The 23,698-nt window shown below is 42.1% G+C and overlaps 1 protein-coding gene across 2 annotated transcripts in view; it reads left to right on the forward strand.

Annotated features, from left to right (window-relative positions):
- MAGI3 (membrane associated guanylate kinase, WW and PDZ domain containing 3) overlaps nt 1–23,698 on the forward strand; it is a 378,672-nt gene that overhangs the window by 248,942 nt on the left and 106,032 nt on the right. For both annotated transcript variants that reach the window (XM_088454430.1, XM_088454431.1), the window contains exons 8-10: nt 17,170–17,276; nt 17,398–17,586; nt 22,720–23,325. In XM_088454430.1, coding sequence (XP_088310556.1) covers nt 17,170–17,276; nt 17,398–17,586; nt 22,720–23,325 — 902 coding nt within the window. The remainder of the gene's footprint in view (nt 1–17,169; nt 17,277–17,397; nt 17,587–22,719; nt 23,326–23,698) is intronic.

A 23,698-nucleotide genomic window follows, 5' to 3' on the forward strand; every position in this document is an offset into this window, starting at 1 on the left:
CTCAGAAATTATCATGTTACCACATGAACGTATGTAGTTATATTTACAACCCCTCCCCATTCTTTCCTTCGGTTTTCTGTTTTTCTTTTTGAAAACCTTAATAAAAAGACTCGCCATATTGAGCCCCTCTTGGTCCTTAATAAAAAGACTCGCCATATTGAGCCCCTCTTGGTCACACCGTCGCTCCGGGTCTCGTACCAAAGGGGGCGTGCTGTCGATGTTGAGTGACAGCACTCCCCCTGTGGTGGGCGGGCTGGGGGCGTGGCTGCCTAGACGGAGGCGTTCCCATGGGAACGTCTAACGTCTGGGGCCGGCCCCACTGACATCACAAGTGATGTCAGTGGGAGAGCTTTCGGCTATGTTTGAGCTGAAAGCTCTCTTGGGCGTGCGACAACGAGACCCTACCACGAGGGTCTCGTCGCAAGCCCGATGGTTGCGATGGTCTTGACCATCGCGACCATCTTCCTGGCCGCTAGCTATAACTGTGGGTGGTCACCCACAGCTATGCGAGCGGCCAGGAGGCCGCTCTAAAAAACAGAAGGCCGGCCCTGATTCAGAGCGAGCGCTCTGTCAGAGCGTCCGGCTCTGAATCAGGCCCACAGTTAACAGTTATCTTAGAAAATACCTACACAACTGTGTTTATCAAGGATATTGGACCGTTTAGTCACTTTAAAGGCTTGACATGCTACACATTTCAAATGTCCACCTTTCTGCTCAGGTACTGGAGGGTAATGCTGGGCATAAGCTATACAATTATCTGTCCAATCTGGCTGGTTGGAATGAAAACTTGGTAGTGTATGGGAGCAAAGGAGATTCGACCATCTGGTCCCAAGCACATGAAAATGGACAAAAATGATTGCTCAAATTGGTTAAATATGTTTGATTTACCGTATGTACTCGAGTATAAGCCGAGTTTTTCAGCACATTTTTTGTGCTAAAAAAGCACCCCCTCGGCTTATACACGAGTCATGCCCGCATGGTACGCAGCTGAGTAGCATACCATGCGGGCTGCGGTGCAGACTGTGTCTCTGTGACACAGCTGCATCGCGTGTGTAGCACTGACCGGACGGAGTTCGGTCAGCACTACATACTGCCAAACACACAGCCGCCGGCAACGGCAGCTGTGTTTGTTGTAATCAGCAGCCGATGAGAGTCTGTCAGACTCTCATCGGCTGCTGCTGCTCCCACTGCGGGAGCCATCTTCCAGCTCCTGCAGTGGGTAATGGGGGGGACGTCGTCATGACGACGTCTCTCCCATAATGCAAAGCGGCCGGACGAGCCAGTAGCAGCGTCGGGACCAGGAGCGGGGTTTTAGGTAAGTGTTTTTTTTTTTAATTACATCTCTCTCTACTGGGGGGGCTACTACTGGGGGCAGTACCAGGGGGGGGATTACAACTGGGGGCACTACCAGGGGGGGATTAATACTGGGGGCACTACCAGGGGGGATATTGCTACTGGGGGCACTACCAGAGAGGGGTATAACTACTGGGGGCACTACCAGGGGGGGTATTACTACTGGGGGCACTACCAGGGGAGGGATTACTACCAGTAGCTGCTGCATTTCCCACCCTAGGCTTATACTCAAGTCAATAAGTTTTCCCAGTTTTTTGTGGTAAAATTAGGTACCTCGGCTTATATTCGGGTCGACTTATACTCGAGTATATACGGTAACTAATTTGTCTGCACAAACATTTTTGACTGTTTTCCAGTGTTCATGAGTAAATGGTCAATTATAATTTGATCCCATACACTACCAGATTTTCATTCTAACCAGCCATATTGGAGAGATGATTGTATAGTGTATGCCCAGCATAACTGTTTGAGTGAATTTTAAACTTTGTGGTGTATAATAACTTTCCCCAGAAGCTGTTCAGCTGCTGCTACCGGCCAAAAAAGATTTGTGATACGTAGCACATTACATTGTAGTTTTATCATGATTTTGTTTTTCTTCACTCATGAATATATTAAATTGATCCACCTAAAGAACTGTATTTATTACAATATTTAAAAAATAATGTTTTGACTAAAATGAGTTTCCTAAAGGAAGCTCAATTCCGTTTTATGGTTATATTGGTAATTTTTAAAGTGTGCTTTAGCATCCCTTGAATTATGGTTCTTCTGTCTGGTTTACATGGCCCTATGAACTGCAAATATTTGTACAGCCATGGATAAAAGTTTTGAGAATGCCACAAGTATTGGTTTTCACAAAGTTTGCTGCTTCACTGTTTTTAGACCTTTTTGTCAGATGTTACTATGGTACACTGAAGTAAAATTACAAGCATTTAATACGTGTCAATGTAATTGTCAATAAAAGCCTTTAAGTTTATGCAAAGAGTCAATATTTGCAGTGTTTACCCTTCTTTTTCAAGACCTCTGTAATTCGCCCTGGCATGCTGTCAATCAACTTCTGGGCCACATACTGACTGATGGCCACCCATTCTTGCCTAATCAATGCTTGGAGTTTGTGGGTTTTTGTTTGTCCACCCACCTCTTGAGGATTGACCACAAGTTCTCAATAGGATTAAGGTCTGGCCATGGACCCAAAATTTAGATGTTTTGTTCCCTGAGCCACTTAGTTATTACTTTTGCCTTATGGCAAGGTGCTCCATCATGCTGGAAAAGGCATTGTTCATCACCAAAGGATGGTTGGGAGAAGTTGCTCTTGGGGGATGTTTTGGTACCATTCTTTATTCATGGCTATGTTCTTAGGCAAAATTGTGAGTGAGCCCACTCCCTTGACTGAGGAGCAACCCCACACATGAATGGTCTCAGGATGCTTTACTGTTGACACAGGACTGATGGTAGCGCTCACCTTTCCTTCTCTGGACAAGTGTTTTTTCAGATTCCCCAAACAATCTGAAAGGGGATTCATCAGAGAGAATAACTTTACCCAGTCCTCAGCAGTTCATTCCCTGTACCCTTTGCAGAATATCAATCTGTCCCTGATGTTTTTCCTGGAGAGAAGTGGCTTCTTTGCTGCCCTTCTTGACGCCAGGCCATACTCCAAAAGTCTTCACATCACTGTGCATGAAGATGTACACACACCTTCCTGCTGCCATTTCTGAGCAAGTTCTGCACTGGTGGTGTCCCGATACCGCAGTTGAATCAACTTTAGAAGACGGTCCTGGCTCTTGCTGAACTTTCTTGGGTGCCCTGAAGCCTACTCACAGCTATTGAACCTCTCTCCTTGAAGTTCTTGATGTTCCGATAAATGGTTAATTTAGGTGCAGTCTTACTAGAGCAATATCCTTGCCTGTGAAGCTCTTTTTGTGCAAAGCAATGATGACTACACAGGTTTCCTTGCAGGTAACTATGGTTAACAGAGGAAGAACAATGATTTCAAGCTCCACCCTCATTTTAAGGCTTCCAGTCTGTTACTCTAACTCAATCAGCATGACAGAGTGATCTCCAGCCTTATCCTCGTCAACACTCTCACCTGTGTTAATGAGAGAATCACTGACCTGTCAGCTGGTCCTTTTGTGGAAGGGCTGAAATGCAGTGGAAATGTTGTTTTTGGGATTAAGGAGCTCATTCAGATCTACTCACTAGATACACTCACTCGCTCCCAGCGTATGCAAATCTAACGCACGCCCAGCAAGGCAGGTGATCGTACGCTATGTCTTGGCGTGCAATCACTTTGTGCATGCAGATGCCCAGTAGCCATTCATAAGACATCCACATGCATACGTCATCTCCTGGAAGTGCATGAAAACATTGGTACATCGAGCATCATCGGATGTGCTCGCAGCGCTTGAGGTTGACTATACCTTTACGGAAGCACTGCGATCACTTCAGTGTGAAATACAACCAGGTGACATGTACAATGATGCTGCCTGTTAATTATGCACGCTTTGAAATTGCGTTGAAACACTCAGGCACGCCTGCGTTCGTACCTCCACTCCCCCTTTTCTAGTGGCCTGCCCTTGTTACTATCCACAAACGGCCTCTCCTGTCACTCATTCAACTGGGCTGTCTTTGCTGGGTGAGCGAGCGCTTCTCGATCTTTTGCAGTGGTTCATGTATGCGCATTGCGATACATACACATTCGCAGATTGCAAATATCGTCCAGCTACGAGCGATCGCATGCTAGCGAGCGGGTCTGAATCGGCCCTAAGTTCATTGTCATGGCAAAGAGGGACTTTGCAATTCATTTGATCACTCTTCATGACATTCTGGAGTATATGCAAATTGCCATCATAAAAACTGAAGCAGCAGACTTTGTGAAAACCAAAACTTTTGGCCATGGCTGTATAAAATCAGGTTCAAAGTCAAGAGCTTATTCCACAGTCAATATAAAGTGACAATTGTCTAGGCTATGAACAGTCTTTGGGATGCCTGTTACTCTAATATTATTTATTCTAGGCAAGTTGTCTAGGTCTTTCTAATATTTTATATAAGTTAAGTAGACTTTGTCCCAAACGTCATGGACCCTTTACCCCAGGACTCGGTCCTCTGTCAACATTTCGTTACTAGGTTAACAAAAATCTAATCTTCCATAGCTTCTTCATTTTTCTATTTTTTCAGTGAGCGAAACTGTTTGTTCCCTGACCACTTTCTTCAACGAGGAATCCGCCATATGTTGCCTCAAGGAAGTTGGATAATTCTCGTTTATCTTTCCTTTGGTTGTGTGTGGCATGATTGCTGTGCATCTGTTCTTCCATACTACTAAACGGGTTGGGTACGAGATACGACCTGTATACAATAAACAATGCAATACATAGCTGAACTGATGGTGCATAGGACAGTGTTGTAACCCAAATCAATCTAAATGCTGATTTTCTAGTTAACAAACTGAAAGTAGGAGCATATATACACTATACTGTAGGTCAAGATGGGCAATTAACCTTGGAGTTCAGTAACCAAGTGTAGAATTCTGTCCGGGCTCAGTAAGCCATCAAGACACACTTCGCCTTAACTGTGTTTAGTAGGGGATGTAGTTTATATACCCCAATTAGTGAGTTTGCAAGGTATTACACAGTTGAAAATGCATAAATATTTAGCACTGTCTGCCAAAACAGTACTTTTAGTGGCAAGTATATTCAGGATAATATAGAAGGAAATTAATATTCAGCAACATGATACCACTGACATTTTAAAGGTTTTGATGCTATAATAAGTAATTGGGAACATCTTGCACTAGTTTACTAACTGGCTTCAAGTTGGGAAGAGTTGACCTCCATGCAATTCAGTATACTTTGAATTGTCTATATATGAGAGATGCTCCGTGCATCAAGAGATGAATGCACAGGGAGTGAGTTGTCTAACTGAATGAGGCCTGGCCTTTGTTACGTGTGTGTTTATGACAGCTTAGCAAAAGCCCTTGTTCCCCTCCGGAGCTTTGTTGGCAGCTTGCAATCATGACAGCGTAAGAACCAAGATAACTACATACTAGCTGACAATATAATCTTTGGGGAGGGTGATTGTGTTAACCATGGCAAAGCTATGCAGTGCTCTAGCGTACAAAGCAAGTGTACCGTAAGTGAGTCTCCACACCTGGGAAACACTGGTCCTGCCCAGTTTTAACTTGTTCAGAACTTGCTGGTCTCCTGGTATTTTATGAATCAATATGTCTGATTTAATCATCTTTCTATAGTCTGTATATCCAAGTGAGTATCACTGATTTGTTTTCAAAACCCATTTTAGTAGAGTTTTACATCCAAGAAAAGGTCACACACTATTCCACAGGTAGGACCAAAATGCCACACAGCAGGGAAACAAAAAGCACCACACATTCTACCATCTGGGAAGCATTTAGGCATGTTTTTAAGTGTGTTTGTATGTTTTAACAATTATCTGTCCACTGCAATAGATCATGCATGACAGGTAAAGAAACAAACAATTTGTATTATTTTTTAGGTCTGCAGTGTTTTAGACGTCATTTCATGCACTTAATTGGAATATTCTGCTATATGAGGTCTATTAAAAAATGTGGGGACCACATCTCTCAAGCGTTGGGAAGAAACCGCACCATTGTGTTAGCAACATGGTGATTGGAAAAGGGGGAATTTTAAGTTTTAAATAAAATTGCTGTTTCCATTGAAGTATATTCTCTGCGGTCAAGTGCAAAAGTTAGAATGCTCTTGTTCTGTTGTTCACGCTGTCTGGTATCAGGAGAGATTTGTACTTTGTTCTGAACAGCACACAAGCTAATTAAATATTTTGAAGTTTATAGCTTGTAGTGTGTCTCTACGTCTTCCAATAATCCGTTCAGATTGTAAACTCTTTGTGGCAAAACATTCATATATTCTTATTGTTAATTGCTGCTCTCATACCTTGGATCCCTGTACTTAAGCCCTTTTTTGTACTTTATCTCAACCTTGAAAAACATTGTGCACATCAATGGCATTGTACAAATTAATTCATACATGCACACAATTCTTTTTCAACAACTGTTTGATTTGGTATAAAAGCATAAGCTTTAACATATTTCTTCTTCACATGTTGCTTATGGCTTTTAACCCTTTGCATTTTGTAGAGGCTTTTAGCACACTGAAGGGACTACCGCCCTGGTTATTTTGCTGAAAAGCTGCGTTGCCATAGCAACATCTCTATCCGCAGCCTCCTTGAGCCATTTATTATAAAGGACATTTCACCTGAAATAAACAGGACTAGGATGTCATGTGAACTTTTCATTTTGGTAATTTATATTTTTTGTCCGATGAAAAAGGCGAAGGCAGTTTATCATTCCAGGCTCCTGAACGGTGCCTTGTGTCCACATAAACACCCACCTCCTATTTATTGGGGCTGAGGGCGACTTTCAGCATTCTGCCTCTTCCACTGAGCAACACAAATACCAGTTTGCATGGAAAGGTTTCTGCCAGCCTGGGGACCTGTCAGATGTGTAACTAGCTCAGACCGAGAGAATATTTATTTTATCTTACCAGTGCAGTATGTTTGTTTATTTTATGTAGCACCGTGCATGGCACGTTATGTGGCACCGTGCATGGCACGTTATGTGGCACCGTGCATGGCACATTATGTAGCACCATGCATGGCACGTTACGTGGCACCGTGCATGGCACGTTACGTGGCACATTACAGAGAACATTTTTGTAAGAAATATTTAAATAAACATACGATAAACTTTTTGTGGAAAGTTGGTCCCATCGCAAATTAAAACTAAAATACTAATTGCTCAACTGTAATGTGTTGAACTTGCCCTTTATTTGATTTTCTACAATTCTTTCTCCTTCAATACAATTGTAGTTGTTCTTTCTGATCGGCATGATAAATGATTTAAGTTGCATAACAAACCTTTTTCCCACAAAATGCAGCTTTTTTCCCAAAATAGTCTTACATTGGAAGAGTTGTTGATATTTGTACCTATTTGGGATCGCTACCAGTTTTAACTATAGTTTGCCTTTGACACCATAGTCATATAATAAGCAGACGATATCAGAATAATGTTGTGTGTCATACGTTACGTGGTCCTAATAGGCGGGGGGTGGCAGTGGTATCCGCTATGCAGGGCTGACACCACCGCAGTGCCAACACTCTTTCATGGCTCACACCACCGGCATCCCCACACTGAGGACAATATCAGCAGCCTCTGTCACATCTCCTATATCCATCCCCCTACTCCGGGACATCATATGAGGATTTGAATATAAACCGCACAGAATTTACTTCAAAATATAACACTGCTGTGGCTGACAGGAACATACCCAAAAGATACCTTTATGGATGGAATAAACGGTGCGTATATGTGAGTACGGTACGCATTGCCTATATTAAACTACAACTGTATAAAGGAGTGCAACTGGGGTCATACGGTTTTTCATGCTGAACTACCCATTTGTGACTAGACAGCCATTTTCATAGGAACGTACTACACATTTGCCCTTTCCTATATTTTATATCTTGGAAATCTTGTGTGAGGATCCATCAGAAATAAGGGATATACTACAATGTATTCATTTCACACCCTAAAGGGAACAAACTTCATGGACTTTTGAACATTGTGTTAAGTTGAATTTTTTCAAGAGCGCAAGTGAGGACATTGTTTCTTTATAGTCTGTATCCGAGTTATGTGGGGTTGGTGACCTGCATCTTACTGAGCCCACCTGCAGTTTTTGTTGTGCGCATTGACTTGGTTCTGTATTTAGTGCTTGGTTTGTTTGGGCCCCACAAAACAAGCTACCAATGGGCTTAAGGAGGCTTACAGAGTTGTTAATTATCTCTACACTGGGAAGATGTCATTATCATCCTCATCAGTGTTAACATCATCATCACACCATAATCCACTGTTCCAGAAGTCTCTGTACTTTGTTGCATTTGGCGGCAAAGAAGTCCTCCTAGAATTTGTAGTTCATTTTTATGGACATGAGTTTTTTTCACATTTTGAGGAAGTAGCATCCTACGCCAATCGCTCACAAGGATCTCGGCTGTGCTAAACACTGTTTCCAAGTACACATTGGAGAGTGGTCAGCATAAGTACACCAAACCTAGTTTGCGCAAGGGACTCCAATTTGTCTTTTTTTTCCTCCCACTAATCAAAAAGACTGTGTGAAATGCAAATTTGTACATTGTTGTTACAATATTCCTCCAACATCCTTCTGATACTTAGTGTATCAGATTGAATCACGGTAGAGGTGTAAATAATTGTGGACAATTGTTTCAAGCCTGACCAGATGTCAAAATGGTGTTTCACGTTGGTGCACTGAGTTTGACTCATCATCCACACCCCCAGTGGGTCTCTTGGAAAAGGTCTTTTTTTTTCCTGGCAGTAGCATTTGCAGGAGAAATTAAAGCAGGAGACATTGTTGTGTCATGTGCCATTTGAGCTGACAATTTGCTGGAAAGGTGCTCTTTGCATCTCTTAAGATCTGTGTCTGTTGGAGAGAAATACATTACGTATGTCTTAAACCTGGGATCAAGCATTGTTGCCAAAATGTAGTGATCCAATTGCAAGATCTTGACAACCTATTGCTCCTGGCAAAGCGCATAAAGAAGTTGATTTACAAGTCCAACTTAATCACTTTTTCATCTCCTTCAGTTTCTCTAGCTGCTTTTCTAGTAGTTTTATTAATGGAATCACCTGACTCAAGCTGGTAGCATCTGAACTTGCTTCATTTTGTTACTATTTCAAATGGTTTTAGTAGCTTGCATAAAACAGAGTATTCTCCAGTGTGCTGGACTAAGGTACATTCCCCCTCCTCTCCCTATGTAATGGCTTGTTGTGTAGGTTTGGAAGGCTTCTTGCTGTTCCTCCATTTGCCGAAGAATATAAAGAATGGAATTCCACATAGTCCCTAGCTCTTGCTTCAGTTGGTGGCATGGCAAATTGAGCCGCTGCAATATTCTACATGCATTTTCTGAATGCTGAAAATGTCCAAAAATTTTTCTGGCCACAGACAGCATCTCCTGCACACCTCTTTAATTAACAAAAAAAAAAAAAAAGACGGGGAATTGCTGTTTCTGCAAAATGAGATAGATAGATTTGGTAGCCGGGACACGGGACCTCAAGTAACTGTCTAAAACCACATGCATTGATGGCGGATATTGGACGCAGCTCTAATGCTAGCATAGTAAACTGCTGTCCAACTGTAGGGCAATTTTCAGACTTGTTTCCTCTTGCAAAGGATTGTTTGAGTCAATTTTTGTTTGAAATTAGTCTTCTTCTGTTTTAATGTGCAAAGCTTCTTCTGAGGAATATACCTCAGATAATTAATGAGAAGATTGATGATGAAGGTGTTGGTGGTGAAATTGCATGTGCTGGGAGCTAACAGAGCTAGCTGGTGCTGGACTGCTTGTTATTATTTTACCTGATTTTTCAAGTTTTTACAAAAACTTTTCATGAACTCGCTGCAAATTACATAACAGGGAGGATGTTCCTAGATGGTTAACGTCACTACCTCTACTTACTTTGGCTTAACAAATGGTACAGATGGCTTGACAAATGTGGTCAGGAGATGGGTAAAAATAATTGTACACAAAAGAGATGGCTTTTTTGGTCTTTTGGTTCTTTATATCATGGACAAGAACTGCTGCCACAAGTGGCTGACTTACTTTGACACAAACAACATCCTCATCAGTGTCAGATACACAAATATCCCCCTCTCCCTGTTGCACTTCCGCAGTAGTTTCCTCAACTTTTAGGTCACCATCTTTACTTGTGCTGTGCATCCCCACATTTGCAGAGGGTGCAGGAATGGTGGAAGGAGGCTTCTCTAAAGGTGCATACACACTGGACATTTTTTTAAACATTTGGTCGTTTATGATTTAGTTAGTAAAAACACTCACTTGAGTAAATTTACAACTTAGAGTGAGAAGGTCTTGCTTGTGAGGTTTCAGAAGATTCCTGAGTATGTTTGGCTCCAGCTTCCGCAATAGGCATTCTAGTGCATGAAACATCAGTAGCAAGACCACTACTCACAAAGGAAGACCATGCCCTGCATGCGATATATGAAATGTTGGAAACAATTTTACATTTTTCGGCAGTCATTTTATTAAGGTGATGTTTTCTTGTAACATTGTGACATATTGTTTAGATTTGAGGTGCCCTCTCTTAAACTTTATTTTCCCTGGATCACCTTTAGTAGAAGTTGAAGTACTACCAGAACTGCTGGCTATCGACTGATCCATGCTGACTTTCAGCCCTCCCAGTATAAGGGTGGCACCCTACTGACGTTAGATTTTTTTTGCATACAAGTTTTAGCATTTTAATTTTTGATAACAGTGCCTAAAGGTCCTTAACACAAAACAAACTGTCTCACAGCGCCCTTAGTATAAGCCAGTGCCCTAGTAGGCTTTTAAAGCAACACAGTGCAGCAGACCACTCCTATGGCGTTTTTTTGTGTCTCACAGTGCTGCAGCAGCACACAGTGCCTCTACAGTGCTCCTAAGCACCAGTAGGCTTTTTTTTTATTAACAAACAACAACACAGTGCTGCAGTCCACTCCTATGGGGTTTTTGTTGTGTCTCTGAGTGCAGCAGCCAGCCCATAGTACACAGTGCCCCTGCATTCAGTGTTCCTAAACATTTTTTTATTTAATACAAACTAAGTGCCCTCTCCCTCCGGTCTCCAGTGTTAAATGGCGCCCGATCACGAGAGAGGGACTTTAATATGCAATACAAAACACACAAGATCCGACACCGAGAAGATTACATTTTGCCTCGTTTGAGATCCGAACAAGAGGACTGAGTAGACAGGTTCTCTTCTCCAACTGTACAGTTCAGTCTTTGTAGAGCTGTGTGTGCATACTTGCCTACCCTCCCAGGAATAAAGGGAGGCTCACGATTTTATGAGTATTCCCCCGCACCCCCTGGACAGTAGGCACTCCTAGTGAAGTGAGCAGAATGGGGAAAATTTTCTTGCAGATCGGCAGGTCTGTGAGTAGGGGGCAAGGCCTAATGACATGATTCTATTAGTCGTGTCATTTGGCCCCGCCTCCTTAGTGAAATATGCAGGAGTTGCAACATTTTAGTGCAAGGTGGAGGGGCTTAACGATGCAAATCGTCTGGCCCTGCCCCCACCGACACCCACCTGCATCTCCTCTCCAGGCAACTCCTGGAGAGTAAAATCTCAATGTCGGCAAGTATGATATAGCGTTGGCATACAACGTGAGATACTGGGACGTCACCCGTCGCTTCCAGTGGCAGCACTGGATCACGGAGCTTTCCCTGAGTTCATGTCCGATTTGGATCTGCTGAACTGTGAAAGAACCGTGTTACAGATGAGGTTGCTTGGTTTAACCTGTACGTACGTGAGCATTCATATCAGTAAAGGTGCTTCTTGTTACTATCTTACTATCTCATGTATGTGCTCTCCCACCGTTTGTGTGTGTGTGTATATATATATATATATATATATATATATACATTTATTAGGGATGTGCAGGCTCGGATAGGTTCGAGTTTGCACGTTGAGTTCGGATTTTTCCCTCCAAAAAAACGGAACTCAGAAAGAGGCTAAACGTCATCTTACATGGACGAACATCATTATTCCTGGACTAAAGAGGCTAAACGTCATCTTACATGGACGAACATCATCATTCCTGGACTTTTGTCCAGGAATAATGATGTTCGTCCATGTAAGATGACGTTTAGCCTCTTTCTGAGTTCCGTTTTTTTGGAGGGAAAAATCCGAACTCAACGTGCAAACTCGAACCTATCCGAGCCTGCACATCCCTAATAAATATAAATATATATATATATATAGATAGATAGATAGAGTCTGTAAGGTAGTTGGAATGCAGGCATTTCGTTATACAAGTTCTAGGCAGGAGTGTTAAAATGTATCAGCAATGGCTGTTGAAGAATTTCCTGTTTCCATTTCAAAAGTGTTGTGCTCAGCACCGCCGTTAAATACCATCGGAATAAAAGCATTGCTTGCTACACTATTGCTTGGTGCTTTGGGCCTGATTCAGACCCGGTCGCAAGATTGTGTTCGCATGCAGCCTGACAATGTTTGCAATCTGCGCATTCGTACAAGATGCAATACGCGAACTAGTCCATTGCGATCAGGAGCATGAGTGATAGGACGTGCCGTTTGTGGGTGGTGACGGGGTAGTCGATGGTAACGGGGGTGTGGTAGTGCGAACGCGTGTCTGAACTCCGTTTCAGGGGCGTGCATAATTAAGGCGCATCATCGGTGTACATGTCACAAGGCTGAATTACACACAGCAGCACTCGCAGTGCTTGCGGTAGGGTATGGTCAGCCGCAAGTGTTGCGTATGGGTCCGATGTTACTCGATGTTACCGATTGTTTAACACGCTTCCTGGAAATGACGTATGTTACTAAGGGGAAGTGGGCACAGTACTAAATTATCAATTGGTCTGTTTTCCATATTTGTGTACAGCTGTGACAGTATTCTGACTGATGGAGGGCCAGGATGTAGGGGTTGGTACTGAGTGACTTAATTAACAGATTTTAACACAACCACATTTTGTATTGGAGGAAGAATGAAACAGAAGCAATATGCATTGTTTAGGTACTGTAGTGTAAAAACAACTGTGAGGTGTTTCATCTTTGTTGCTCTCTTGTATGTATGAGTTGTACAGTGGTAATTATTTTGATGTGACTAAAATATTTTAATCATTAATGCTTGTAGTTTGTGGTGGTGATAAAACGGGTCTCTTCAATTGACCATGCAGGCTTCTACAGTATGTGTGCATATTGACAATAGTTATTAGAATATATATTTATACTTTTGTGCTATAGATTTTCCTCCATCTGCTGGTTTATATTGGTTGTTTCACATAACAATGGAATCTGTCATATTTGAAAGCTTCTAGTATTCAACCAAGTCCATTAAGGGATATCATATTTAGTACTCCAGCGGTCTAATTTCCTATCACTTTATGTTTAAATTATCTCAATTTAGCAATTGCAGCACATGTTGTTTAATTATCAACACTTCAAGGAGCGAGCTCATATCACAAACTTAGAATATGATTTACATAATTGAAATGTAGACTGTAGCATTAAAGTGGAAGAAAAAAGGCCAAACGGCCCATATAACGGTCTTTTTTATTTTTTTATTTGGTACAATCTTCTACTGCTACAGTCTCACCTAAATCTAATGCGGATGCAAAGGTTTAATTGCAGATAGATGAAGTAGCATGGCACATGAAACTGTAGCGAAAAGCTTAATATTCAGCCCTCTGATAGATATTGCCTGTGGCTTGGTTGTTGGACTAATACTGAATTGGCTGAGGCGTTTGATCGGGTTGTCTCTGCAGTCTGTGTATGAATATTTAACTACCTCTGAGAGAAGGATTTCGGAGCAGACAGCGCAGTGAGAAGCTGTAATTTCCTGCTGCTTTTCAGACACCTGGGAAGGGAATTACATGTGCAGAATTTATTGCACTGAGAACAAATAATAATATACTCTGATATTGACCCTCATGCTAGTTCTGTTTTAAAGCAGGAGACTGCAGAATATAATTAGCAGATTTCTGGTGTCATCTCTTGCTTTAAAGTATGCATTTTATTTATTTTGAAATAAATATATAAGTAAACTTGTTGGCACAGTGGTTAACATTGCAGCCCACAGGGATGTGGTCCTGTGTTTGATTCCGACAAGGTCCCTATCTTTGTAGAGTTTGTGTAGCTTCCTCCCACAGTGCAAAACTGGTAGGTTAATTGGCCACTGACCAAATGGATTCATAGGTTGATTGTGTCTATGTAAATAAGGCAAGCTATAATAAGGTAATTAATAATGGCAACTACAGATGTGTCCTTATACATCTAGCCTCAATACTCCATGTGGCTCGAGTTGTCTGGCACAAGTGAGCCACCAGTTCCTGTGCAACTCTGCAAACATCTGGCGTCTTTTTTATTTTCCCGAAAATGCGTTCGCTGCAATGCGACTAGGACGCACCGGCAGACTGTGCTGATTAATTTGATATGCGACACTTGTGTATCTGTGTGTGACTGAGTCCGTATACAAAGCACAATGGAACGTGGCGTGGAGGTAAGAAGTGGCTGCTACATTGCAGCACTTGGTGTACAGATTCAGAGCCTCAGTCGCACACCGATATCCAAGTGTCGCATATCAAATGAATCGGCGCAATTTACTGGTGTGCCCTAATCGCATCAGATTGAGCCGAAGAGGCATTTTTATAATAAAAGATGCCTGACGCTAGCAGAGTTGCAAGAGACCTGGTTCGCCGCGAGGGGTTGTTTGGCGCAACTACAGCAATGATGTATGGGGACACATCTGTATTATATTGTTTCTCTACTCTCTTTAAAAATTCATCATCTTTTGTTTTATTTGTTTTGTGGGCGGTCTAATGGGGGGATGTTCTTTCCGTGCTGTTTTCTTAGAAAAGCACTTTTGTGTTACAAGTGTTTCAGATAAACCCAATCCTGTCCATCTGGAGTATTTTCATTTTTTCTTTTCAATGTTTGTCTGAGTCCCAGAAATACTGTACTAAAGAAACGGAAACTCCAGTAGTTGAGTACTGAGGAAATTTAGGGGGTTTGGTTCCACACATGCCTGGATTTCAGAAGCAATTTGCATTAACATTTTAAAGCAGCATTGTATGTAATTGTACATAATGCGCTGGCATACATCATTGAAACAGCCAATTACTATTGGTCAGTGCATTGTATGGATTGTTTTTTTTTGGCAGAGCTGACACCTACACTGGTCAGCTCAGTGTCTGCCATAGTAATATGAAGTACATACTTCTCCTACATAAAACAATTACCCCGTCTTGCCTTATAATGATTGCCGCTAAAAACGAACAAGATTTTTAAAAAATGACTCGCTAGACTCTGGAAGGCTATTACATTTCCCCCTAGATCTCTATTTGCTGAAATTTCGAATTACTGGAACTTGTAATATCTTTTTATGGAATGCATGTTTGCCTATGCATGGGTGTTCTGTGTTCACAAGGCAGTTAATTATCTTCATATTCATTAAGGATAGAACATTAGTCTACAGAACTGCTAAATGTGTAATTGCAGTGGTAATTCACTTGCAGAAATATCTGGAGAGTCGGCCTAATTTGAGAGTGCGAGTTATAGTGACAGCTTTGTGAGAGGCAGTCTGTGAGCGTCACTGTGTAACAGAGCCACCGAGCACGCTAGATTCAATTACTGTTCTTGTTGACATGTCGGGAAAACAGTGCAGTAATTACAGAACAAATAGAAATTTTCTTTTTTTCCATCTGCGTCTTCCCATGTACACAAAATGTTGCATGTCTGCTTATTGTAAACTTTATTTGTATGACCTGATCATCTTCATTTGGATGACAAATCCTCTCTAGATCCTGTATGCTAAAACACGAATCAATTCTCATATTTTTATGGGTTTTTTGTACAACTCCATACTTTTTACAAACTTATCACATTTAAGTCTTCTTAAACCTTCTTAACCTTAAAATAATAAATAGTAAGTACAATATACAAATGTGTCCGTATACACTGTTGCCGCAATTGCGTAAAATAACACCTCTTGGTGCAACAGGTGCTGTGTGATTTGGCTTGCGCCGAATGTCTTTTGCTCGTATGTGCATCTTAGTCGCACAAATTAAACAATATAAATGTGACAAAACCACTTTGCTAGACTTCACTGATTCATTTGATAGGCAACATTAGTACATCTGTGTGCGAGTCTGAATCTGTAAGTGAAGCGCTACAATGAAGGGCCCGCGGCTTTCTCTTACACCAGGTTCTGTTGCGCTTCATCTGCGATTTTGTACGTGTTTAAAACTCATTTCTGTACAGAGAAAGTGGCAGCCCAGCACCTCTAGGACACTTTGAGTGGTGTATCGCTGCTGTGACTACGATGCACAATATAAAGAAAAATAGCTACACTACACCGCACCGCGTCTCTTGCTGTATTGGAGCTTGGCGTATGAGGACACATCTGTATTATTTAATAATGAGTCATGGATAGCAAAACTGATTTGCAGATATAAGGCCTGATTTAGGTTGGGATATAAAACATGCCTACTTTTCATTGTTCCTCCCTGGGAGAAGCCCAGGGAGGAGAAGCAGATGGGCGGCGACTGGGGGTGGGGCCTGATGTTTTGCATTTTTTAAGCCCTGCCCCCTCGTGGCAAATTACCTTGAATAGAGCATATTTAAATAGAGGGCAGGGCCAAATGATGCAATTTTTATAGAATCACGTCAAGCCCCGCCCCCTACTCGGGGACTCCCGATCTCCGTGAAAATTCTGCCCACTTCACTAGGAAGTGGGCAGGAATGCGGGAGAAGTTCCTACTCTCCCGGGGGTACAGGGGGTTATGCTTTTTTGCCTTTGACTTGTGTCTTTGCTACCCTGCAGCTCAGAATTTGCCCAGGATGCCCCTGGTGTACCCCTTCAAGCACAAGTGTAAGATATGCAAATCCAAATATTGGTGCAGGTTGTGTGCATTCACAGTGCACAGATCCATTGCTAGACACATTTTATATGGTGCAGACAAACTATAATTAAGTCCCTGGACGGATATAGTCAAATATGGAAAGTAGTAGCACACAGGAAGATAGGGCTGCACAAACATACTTGTTCATCTTTGTTTAAGATGCAAATGTATTTAAAATTAGAAGCACATTTCTCTATTAATTGTAACCACTGCCCTTTTGAAGATCAGTCTAACATGGCTGGGTTGTAAGTAGTCTTCTTGCTGTAAAATATGGGGCCTATATCGTTTTATTTGTATCTGGCTCATTGCATCTTTTTCTACTAATGTCTTTTTCTTCTTTTTTTTTCCAAGTCACATAAATCAGAAAACCCAGTTTGAAAATCCTGTTCTAGAAGCCAAAAGGAAGAAACAGCTTGGTTATCTGAGCCTGCCTCCATCTGAGGGAGCATTAATTCCAGGTGTGTTGCTCATTATTCTTTTGTAGTATTTATATGTTTATTGGCATTACATTTTTCTTTTTTTTTAACCCAACTTTTTCTTTTTCTTTACCTTCACTGGGTTTTTTTGCACCCACTTCAGAGTCTGACAAGTCGCCATTTACCAGGGATCCAGCGCTGTTAAAGGGCGCACTACTGCGCACATCACTCAAGAAGAGCTCTATGGGTTTTGGATTTACCATTATTGGGGGAGACAGGCCAGACGAGTTCTTGCAAGTGAAAAATGTTCTGAAAGATGGTCCAGCTGCACTAGATGGCAAAATTGCTCCAGGTATTATTTATTATTATTATTTTTCACTAGTTATTAATTATTATTATATTTTATTTATAAGGGGCTGATATATTATGCAGTGCTGTTCATTATGGCATCATAACATAAATAAATTACATATTGTAACCTGGAATGAACAGCAAAGATAGCCCTGTCGCAATGAGCTTACAATTGAAGAGGTTCGGGGGGTACGCTTGTGACATAAGGCAATAGAATAACCATTGGGGATAGTGTTTGTGGCTACTGTAAAGCCGAAGCATTATCAGCTGTCGTTAGTAACTCAGGCTTTGTTGACCAGCATCAATGGAGTGCTAATGTTGGAACAGTGAAAGACAGTGTGTGTGTGATGGAGACATAATACATGAACCAGTCACTGTAGAAATCTTAGAACAGTCATCTGCTGTCAACCATAATTATTCTTCAACATTTATCGTAACTGAACATCCTTGCTCTCTTGTTGCTTTGGTGCTGCATGGGCACTCTTGTGCTTATGTGCTAGCTTTGGATAGATGTATGTCTGGCTGTATACCTTTATCATATTTTGTATATTTAATGTATGGTTTTGGCATTGTCTAACTGTCAGATCTGTATTTGGTGTGGGCACAGAACTGGAACCTCTGGGACAAGTTGGTGAGAACTGGAGTGTGTAAAACTAGGTGCATGGCTGATGCTTGTATTCATTGGTTAGAGCTCACGGAAATAATGGCAGGACCGATTAAACCTAGGTAGATGCACTGGTGGACAGTCTGACTGTGGCTGCACACTGCCCACAACTAGAACACTTGAAGGTGAGTGGTGCTTTAAGAACTGTATGATAGTTCATGAAGAACAGGATACACACTATTACATGCGCCCTCTGCATGTAAGATCTGTAATGGAAGCTGGATGTTGGTATACAGCACAGGTGCTGAGATGATTCAGCCAGCTGGAATTTAGCTGAAGTAATCAGCACACTGAAATGATGTTTGGAAGATGCACTGGTTAGCTCATGAAAGTAGCTGTTTGCAGGAATATACTTAGGAGAGTGCGCACAGAGAACCATGCAATCTGCAGGTATAGGAGCAAGATGTTTACAGGATATAGATATAGGCTGTAATGAATATGGCTTCGAGCAGGTCTTTGAAGGAATGCAGACAGGAGCATACTGTTGTATAGAAGGCTGCACACCACAGGAGAGCACTAGCAAAGTGCAGTTAGGAATCGGGAACGCTGGTTGCACTCAGCGAGTGACAGGCAGAAGGAAGTCAGCAGGTGGAACTGCAAACCCAGGACCAGGAACTAATGATGAGACAAGTGGTACTGGCAATGTGCTAGTGAACTTGTGGAACTTAAATAGTGCGATCAGAACGAGGATTGGCCGGGAAGATCATGTGGAATCTCCATGTTTAGGAATAGGAGCAGGAGGGTCATGTGATGAGAATCAATAATTCTGCGCTCATGATGCCCTGAGAATGCTGTCACCTGGGATTCATGTTTGAAAGGACATGTGGAATCTGGGCTGTGGGTAAATGCCATTTGGAGTAGAAACAGCGCCGGGTGAGGTAAGCGGGTTTAGAGAACCCCAATGTGACAATTCCGTTTTATAGATTATTCTTCTATTACTGCATATTTACCTACTATCCTGGAATATCCGGGAGACTCTTGATTTTCAGGGAGCTTTTCCGGGCGAAGAGGCTACCATCCCGGATCCTGCCTACTTCCCTAGTGATATGGATGGGGGCCTATTAACACTATTCAGTGCTTATCATACGGGAGATGTATCAAACGTTGGAGAGCGATAAAGTGGAAAGAGATAAAGTATCAATCAGCATCTGTCATTTTCAAACACATTCACTACCAACAGTCTCATACACACTTCCCCTAAACCACATTCATTACCAACACCCCAGCAGCACCCAATCACAAACTCTCCTCCCCTGCATTCACTTCCAACACCTTAGCAGCACCCACAGTCTCTCACTCTTCCCCTCTGCATTCACTTTCAGCTCCCCAGCAACACCAAGTCATACACACGCCTCCCACTGCATTCACTGCCAGCACTACAACAGCACCCAGGAACACCGTCTCACCACCCTCCCCCCTCCACATTTACTTCCAACACCTCAGCAGCACCCAGACACACACTCATTCTCCTCCTGTATTCACTACTAACACCCTAACAGAACCCAGACACAGATTCTCACGCCCTGCATTCACTACTAACACCCTAGCAGCACCCAAACACACTCTCTCCAACCCTGCTTTCACTACTAACACCCTAGCAGCGCCCAAACACACAGTCTCGACCCCTGCATTCACTACCAACACCCAGACACACTCTCTCCCCCAATTAACTACCAACACCTCAACACACAAACACTATATGTTTGTGATCATGGTCTTCCGTTGCTCCTGCAACAGCAAAGGCAGCAGGTCCTGCGTGTGAGAGGAAGAACCAACAAAGGAAGGAGGGGCTACGCTATGCACTCTGGACCTCATTCAGACCCGCTCGCCAGATGCGTTCGCTCGCTTGATGCGTATGCAACTTCGGGAAGGCAGGCGATCGCACGGCAAGGCATTAGCACGCCCACTATGTCTTCGTGTGTGATTGCTTTGTGTATGTAGACGCCCACCAGCCAGTCTAAAGATGCCCACTTGCGCATGTCATCTCCAGGAAGTGTATGCAACTGTCCGTACATCGAGTACCTTCGGAAGCGAATGCAGCACTTGTGGTTGACTATACTCAACCGCAAGCACTGCGAGCACTTCTGTCTGAAATACAACCAGGTGATGTGTACTATGACGCTGCCTGTTAATTATGCACGCCTCTGAAACGGCGTTAAGACGCTCAGGCACGCCTTCATTCACACCTCCACTCCCCCGATTCTAGTGGCCTGCCCCTGTCACCACCCACAAGCTGCCTCTCCTGTCATTCATTTTACAGGGCAGTCTATGCGCAGCGAGCACACGCTTCCCGATCGCTCGCACTGGTTCGTGCACTGCGATGCATGCGCACAATGAAAAAGCGTGTTAACGCTTCCTAGCGAGTGGGTCTGAATCAGGTCCTCTGTCCTGACCCTTTTATGTACATTGGTGTGGTTTCCTTGCCGGAGATCAGTCCCTAGAGACCGGGGTGAGGACCCTTGGAGAGGGAGGACCATGGTTCATCCTCCCTGGGCTGCCTGCTTTATTTCTGCTCTGGGGTGCATAAAAGCAGAACCTGGAGCAATGGAGGAGGTCAGTGTGCCCCCTTTAGGGCTGACACTTGGAATCACATATCTCCTGTATTTCTACCCATGTTAAGGATAGCCAGTAACTAAAGAACAAATATAATCTTTATAATAGTTTTATTACTATGTATATTGCCAACATGTATCTTGAATGATTTTCTGACAATAAGCAAGAGCTCCAGGCATTTTATTTTTCAATTTAAATATCTACTCTGGCATTTAACCGACACAGCCAGTCTTAGACCCCACAGATTCTGTCGCCACCATAATGATGCTTTTTCCTAGGGATGGCCATTGACCATCAATGCTTCCAAAACATTGATGGTGGCTGGACGATGTCAACTAGTTATGCCATTGATGGATGACTGGGAGCCGATTTTTTTTTTTTCTCATTACAGGACGGAGCTTAGCCCCGCCCCGCCCCCGACGGCCACTAAGCCCACCCCCATTTTTGTGTGGCTCGCAACCCGGCATCCTCCAGCAGCAGTGGCCATCGAGGAGTGCATTGATGGAAATCACTGATGTTCCCATCAATGGACACTCCACCGATGGCCATCCCTATTTTTACCAGATTCTGACATACTGGTGCATCAATAGTGCTGATTTTAGTGGATGCTGGGTAGTCAGTGCTATCAGTACTACAGCACTGAGAGGTGAATACATTAGTCATAATGTGTTGCAGGCATGAGAGGGTCCTGCTCATGGATTTTGACACAAGTTTTTCATTGACTTTTGGATCTGGTATTGCTTATTTGCATTTTATATACTGCGTTTATGGTTTTATTTGATAAAGGTTAAAACCACTTTGATATATTAGGATTTATGATTTTTTGCTTGGAAGTCAATTTATTTTTATTATTTTTTTTAAACAAATCACCCGATTATCTGTCTTTAACTAATTGCTCCAAGTTTTAACAGTATCAATGAAACAGATTTTTGTCCCCCAGCAGTGTGATACACAATCATGCATTGTTATTCAGAGGTGATCCACAGCAGTTCCCTTTCTACAAACCATTGCAGTTAAAGAGTTAAAGTAATTACTGCAGCTCAGGAAATTAGCTGCATCCATGTGAAAACATACGCTCCGCTATTAAGATTCTGAAATAAAGTCTTCACAAGAAACTATTTGCCACTGTTAACTGTAATAAATTAACAGGCAACTCTGCAATCAGCAGAGGAATGTGTTTCCTTATAGAAATGTTTAAAATGGTAAATATAAATTGGCATTTAGTGAGAGTCTGGTTTCATGGAACACTGAATTCCAAGCTGTGCACTCTAGGCAGACCATTTTCCAGAGTACCGAAACTTGCATGCAAATTATCTAGTATAGCGTAAAAATGTTTTAAAGTCACAAATGCTTTTTGTTCTGTTGCCATAGTTCTGCAGTAAGAACACTTTTTCTTCTAGACTTTGAAGACCACCCATCAATTAGATTCTTTCTAATAAACAATGCTTCCAAAACGCTATTTTAAAAAAAAAACTTTATTTGAACATATATTTCTTTAAAATTTAATATTTTTTTTCCTGGTCCCTCAACTACCTACACATATAGCTGAAGTGTTGAACATGTTTCTTTTGGATAGGTATTATTTATACCTTGGCCTCAGTCTTGTCCTGTGTAATGAGCTCTCTGTAGGCTATTTGAACCCATTCCAACTATTGGGTTAATTCAGCATCAACAATATGAAACTGCATGATGCTGCAAACTTGAGAAAGCTGCTGTGTATTCATTGTGCAATTACATCAGTGGTGTAATTTTAAAAGATCTGTTGAGCAATTGTTAAAATTTGTCATTAAACTCTACTTTTTAGTTTGTAAATATTTAAATTTCCGTTAGTGATAAAACAATAATATTAGATATTATAGTATTTGCATTGTAATTTTTGTTTAGCTTGAATGACATAAATTTGTGTATTTTTCCCAGGTGATGTGATTGTAGACATAAATGGAACCTGTGTTCTCGGTCACACACATGCAGAAGTTGTCCAAATGTTCCAGCTGATTCCAATAAACCAGTATGTAAATATGACCCTTTGTCGTGGCTACCCTCTACCTGAAGATAGTGATGATCCTGTAGCTGATATAGTTAATACTACACCACCAGTTATCAATGGGCAGATGATTACACAAGGAGAAAACATGGGAAGTCAAGACTTAAAATCTGGAATGGTAATTCTGGACCAGAATGGAAAACCAGGCCATGTGTTAGTCAATGGACGATTGAATGGTCCATCACTGGATCTGCAAGATCAACGGACATCTATGTCATCTGGAAACTCACAGCCTGAACTTGTAACTATTCCTTTATTGAAAGGGCCTAAAGGTTTTGGATTTGCTATTGCTGACAGTGCTATGGGCCAAAAGGTTAAAATGATCTTAGACAGCCAGTGGTGCCCTGGACTCCAGAAAGGAGACGTAATTAAAGAAATCTATCATCAGAATGTGCAAAACCTAACACACATACAGGTCGTGGAAGTCCTAAAGCAGTTCCCGGTGGGAGCCGAGGTGCCATTACTCGTCTTACGGGGAGGTCAGTAGCACAGATGAGTTGAACCTTATTTCCATTTCTACAACATGTATGCAGTTTATTATCATACAGTATATTATCAGCTGTGCTTTTTTTTTTTTTACGTTAATAAATGTGTACAGGTATTTGTAAATTACAGTATTTGCATACTCCAAAGCTGATGCCCATTTATTTGCCTTCTGTGCACAAAGTATAGCTGCAAAGTGAATGCAGCAGCAAAATGACTGAAAGAAGTGACTGAGTAGCAGATAGAGGAGTCCTGATGTCCGCTAACGTACTGCTGTCCTCCATTTAGGTGACAGACAGGATATATAATGATATATAGTGTGAATATATGAGTATATCTATACTGTATGTATGTAGAAGGGCACTCTTG

The sequence above is a fragment of the Taudactylus pleione genome, unplaced genomic scaffold (assembly GCF_031769625.1).
Source record: "Taudactylus pleione unplaced genomic scaffold, aTauple2 ptg000615l, whole genome shotgun sequence".
NCBI lineage: Eukaryota > Metazoa > Chordata > Amphibia > Anura > Myobatrachidae > Taudactylus > Taudactylus pleione.